Source organism: Triticum aestivum, chromosome 4B, assembly GCF_018294505.1.
Source record: "Triticum aestivum cultivar Chinese Spring chromosome 4B, IWGSC CS RefSeq v2.1, whole genome shotgun sequence".
In the NCBI taxonomy this organism is placed as follows: domain Eukaryota; kingdom Viridiplantae; phylum Streptophyta; class Magnoliopsida; order Poales; family Poaceae; genus Triticum; species Triticum aestivum.
Window position 1 is genome coordinate 514,659,415 of NC_057804.1, and position 4,597 is coordinate 514,664,011.

General features: G+C 46.5%; 1 protein-coding gene across 1 annotated transcript; it reads left to right on the forward strand.

Moving 5' to 3' along the window:
• The first annotated feature begins 234 nt into the window (after positions 1-234).
• On the forward strand, positions 235-4,018 carry LOC123093002 (uncharacterized). Its single transcript, XM_044514877.1, has 3 exons — positions 235-1,640; positions 2,735-2,919; positions 3,456-4,018. The coding sequence occupies exons 1-3, from the start codon at positions 289-291 to the stop codon at positions 3,881-3,883; spliced, it is 1,965 nt and encodes a 654-aa protein (XP_044370812.1). The 5' UTR covers positions 235-288; the 3' UTR covers positions 3,884-4,018.
• The last annotated feature ends 579 nt before the right edge of the window (positions 4,019-4,597 follow it).

The following is a 4,597-nucleotide window of genomic DNA, read 5'->3' on the forward strand; positions in this document are numbered from 1 at the left end:
TTTTTTTTTTTTTTTGAGAAATTGCCCCAGCCACTGGTCTTAAGCAATGTGTAGACAATACAGATCCAGGTGACGGCCAGGCAAATGAAGATCGCGCAGGGTAACAAGGCCTATCATGGAAGCCCAATCCAAACTCCGAGACGCGCGAACCGCCATCATGCCGACCGCAAACAAGGCCAGGACGACGCCGTATCGAAATCCAGCCCAACTATCCCCCCACCCATAAAAATCATCGTCTTCTGCCCTGGAAGCTAACCCTAGTTCCCAATCCGATCTGCGCCGACTACCATGGAGGGATCGCTTCCTGCCTCTTCCTTTCACCCCCCCGCCGCCGCCGCCGCCGCCACCGCCACCCCCTCTAGCTATCCCGCCTGGGTTCTCCTCGACAGAAAGGCCTACTTCGCCGATCTCCATAACGCCACCACCGCTGAAGCCAAATCAAGCACCGGTCGCATCATAAAGGTCACCTTCTACCTAGCGGATCCGCCGGCCGTCTCCCACTTTTGCGTCCATGGCCCTGATGTCGACCCTGGGCACTTTGCTGTTGAGCCCCGGGTTCTATTCTCGGAGAAGGACCTCGTCCTCCTATGCTTCGCCTTCACCAGCGGCTCCCGAAGTTCTGTCCAGGACTGTAATCTCGTCGAGTACTTCATCTACAAGGCCGGCCGATGCAATCCGTCCCTCAGATCGATCCCGGCTACTCCTCCAGGTACCAGGAATACACTGTATGTTGGCGTCGTGCCGTGTGACGAGGGACAATTCTTCCTCGCCGATCTCGCTGCCACAGCTACCCTTGGATACTATGACATCTGTATCTTTTCATCCAAGACGGGCAAGTGGGTTACCAGGACATTGCAGTTGGAGGCATCTACTACTGAACTCAGGGTAGAGGACATGTTCATTGTACCTCACAAGGTGATCACTCTTGGTGCTGGCGTGATAGGATGGGTCGACCTCTGGCGTGGTATTATCGCTTGCAACATTCTTGAGGAGGACCCCTTCATCTTTTTCATTCCACTTCCCAAGCCTGAATTCAACTTGCCTCGGGAGGGTGACCCAAAGCCGGTTCGGGACATTGCCTGCTACAATGGTGTTATCAAGTTTGTGGAGATGGATCATCTTTACAGACGTGAGGTTGTTAGTATTAGTAACCGTAATAAGAGGTTTAAGATGACGAAGGATTTGGATAGTGTAGACAAGATATACGACCTGGATATCCTCCTTCGCCCGCATGAGGACTTCCTAGAAGCGCCCAAAGAGCAAATCATTTACATCCCTGATGGTTGGAAGATTCGGACATGTTATAGGCATACTTCTTGGGACCATTGGCGCAAGGGGCACATTATTCATGTTGATGACATCTTGGCCAACAACCCAAATCATTCTGTCTTGTTGCCAAAGTTTTGGGATGGTTGTGGAAAATCACCATTAAGGAACCTGACCACAGCCCACCCGACCCTCAGCCCAAATGGTGGTGATCTTCTCTACCTGATGTCTTATGATCAGACTGCCTGGATGGTTGGTGTTGACCTTGGAAAGAAGGCAGTTGTAATGCTTGAACCATATCATGAGAGAGACGGTTATTTCAAACCGGACTTTCTACCATTTGCATTCTCTGAATTTCTGAATGCAACTTCAAGGCATGTTTTTCCTCCTTTTATCTTTGTTTTATGAACATTCATACATAATGATAATTGTTGGACGCCGATAACTGCCACACGTGTGGCATATACGACATGCGCCCACACACCGTGTGTGGTGTACGCAAGAGGCAGCCCACACGGGCTGTGTGTGGACGGACATTAGAATTGCCCACACGTGTGGGCGCGGCTATTTCGTGCCACACGCCCAACAAGTACTACTCATCTTCACCCCGTGTGTGTGGCACGAAGCAAAAATGCCCACACGTCCTGGCGCAGCTACGTTAAGTACTTCGCGGGATGACGATTTAGTTGCCATCCTGGTTGGCAGATGTAGTTATTGGGGATGGCAAGTGTAGTTATAAAAGCATGACAACTCTATCTGTTTTGGTTAACTATAGTTGCCATGTCTAATTTATGATAGTTGTCGCGTGTAATCAAATCGTAGTTGCCATGTGTGATTAACTACTTGCCACATTTGGTCAAAACAGTAGTTGCCATGTGTGTTTACCTAGTTGCCACGTGTGGTCCAACCATAGTTGACATGTATTGTTAATCACAGTTGCCATGTGTGTTTATCTGGTTGCCACGTGCGCGCAACTACAGTTGCCGTGTAGCAAAGAATCACAGTTGCCATGTGTGTGTACCGAGTTGCCACATTCGCGTAACTGCAGTTGCCGTGTAGCAAAGAATCACAGTTGCCATGTGTGTACCGAGTTGCCACGTTTGCATAACTGCAGTTGTCATCCACAATGTAGGAGTGTCGTGTGGGCCAAAAGCAGTTCGCACACACGCGCATAACCTAGGTGGTGGCTGTGTGGGCGAAAAGCAGTTTGCCCACACAGCGCAGCTGGCAAACAACATGGTGCGGGCGTGTGGGCAAACTCTCCAACGCCCACACACCAGCCCCGTCCTACGTGGCACACCAAATCCACCTTTTCGTGTCAAGATTTGTGCAAAAGACAGTGAACGACGATTCAGGCGTGTGGGCGAGTTGGGTAACGCCCACACGTGTGGGCGTTAGTGTTTTCGTAATTGTTTGGTCTTTCACCTGATGACATCTGACATTTTTGCTTTATTTGTATTTATTTAAGGTCGTGTGCAGGGGAAGCTGCCTTTGAACCAAATGAGGCTCAGAACAATCACCTTTTATCAGGCTCTAGCGGATATGCTGAATGCAAAGCTCCAGGCTTCCTATGCAGCAACAGCCAGAGTCAACCCCAGTTGCTGTCCAATCAGCCACAACCCCTGCATCTGAATTTGACCTCGTCTGTATCAGGTAACATCTCTACAGAAGTATTTATAACTCTCAAAAGATATTAGACTTAAAATTAATCTATCTGTGAAGCCTCTGATGTCGTGCAAATTGTTTACTTGCCATGGATCTCGCCCCCTGTTAATTGTACTTATTTTGTTACACTATCATGGTATAATATATAAACTACTACCTCCATCCTGGTCTATTAGCCCCCCTCGTATTTAGGGTCATATTTTGACCATGATTTTAACATAATAAAACGTATGTTCTACCGTAGCGAAAATAATATCACCAGAAACTATGTTCAAATAGAAATTCAATGATATAATTTTTTTGTGACATGCATTAAGATTTTGTTAGTTAAAACTATGGTCAAAATTTGGCACAAAATACAAAGGGGACCAATGAACCAGGACGGAGGCAGTATATCTTAACTTGAAAAATACACTATTTACTCTTGGTTCGTTCATTTGTAACCATGCATTCTGGCAACCCCACTTGATCCTAAGCATTTCTGGCCTACTAACGTTGCATTGCTGATTGTCATGTCAATCCAGTGAACTCCCAGTTGACGTACCCAGTGCTGAATGCTGATGACCACGGCCAGCTGTGCTTCGCAAAGTCAGTGGCTCGCCATTGGATGATGGAGCTGGCAGACTCGTCCTTGACCCCACCGACGCCTCAGATAGCATTGCAGGAAGTCCAGCCCTGCAATGAGCCTGCTAATGTAACGTTGATGCCTCTTGGGAAGCCAGCGCACCCAGCTGTCCAGGCCTACTGTGGGTCTTGCAGTACCTCGACGATGCCTGGGATGCCAGCACCCCTAGCCCTCCAGCCTAACTGTTGGACCTCTAGTGTCATCTCACCTCCACAAATGCCAGGGCCGTCCAGCAAGCAACTGGATGTGAATGCCTCATTGCCGTTGGTGCACATCAACTCCATTTTGGGCTCCCCCAAGTCGCTGATAAGGTCAACATCGATTTAGGAGTGTGTGTGAGTGTGTGAGCATGCCGAAGAATGGGCTGGACAAATCATTTGTTCTTCTTTCGTTTGACTGTTGGTGTTTAGCTGGGATGTTCCGTGAATTACTTCAAGTTAACTTGTTTATTTTGCCGTTTGATGGACAGTCTTTTGCTGTGATCGAAGACGTTTGGGAGATTTCTAGTTTCAGGTGCTACGTTAATAGTACTTCCCTTCAGATTGGAAGAGTATAAAATTATAGGAAGTATATATAAAAACTCAATGATGAATTAATTCATATTTTGTTATAAAACTATAGACGTAGAGATACACACGGAGTGGTGTAATTGTTGAATGGAGTTATTTGCCTGTCCTTTGAAATCATAACTAGCAAGTGTGGCAGTTAAGCTTAACCATCAAACCATCTCAAAAAAAAAAAAAACTTAACCATCAAACACATCCCTTCTTCCCTCTAATTACACACGGTATAAACATGAGCACACAGGATCCTTCAAATTATGTATTGCATCATAACATCAAAACACTTCTTTACGGGTAAGAATAAATAATATCACCTTAATTTTTATTATTACGCATCACATTCCATTATAGGAATAAAATAAATCATCCTAATTACCACCAATAGTAAATAAACCGCCCATCACATCCCAAAATCACGCACATGTTATTAAAGAAAATCCCCACGCTTATATCTTTACTACTACCTCCGTCCTGGTTT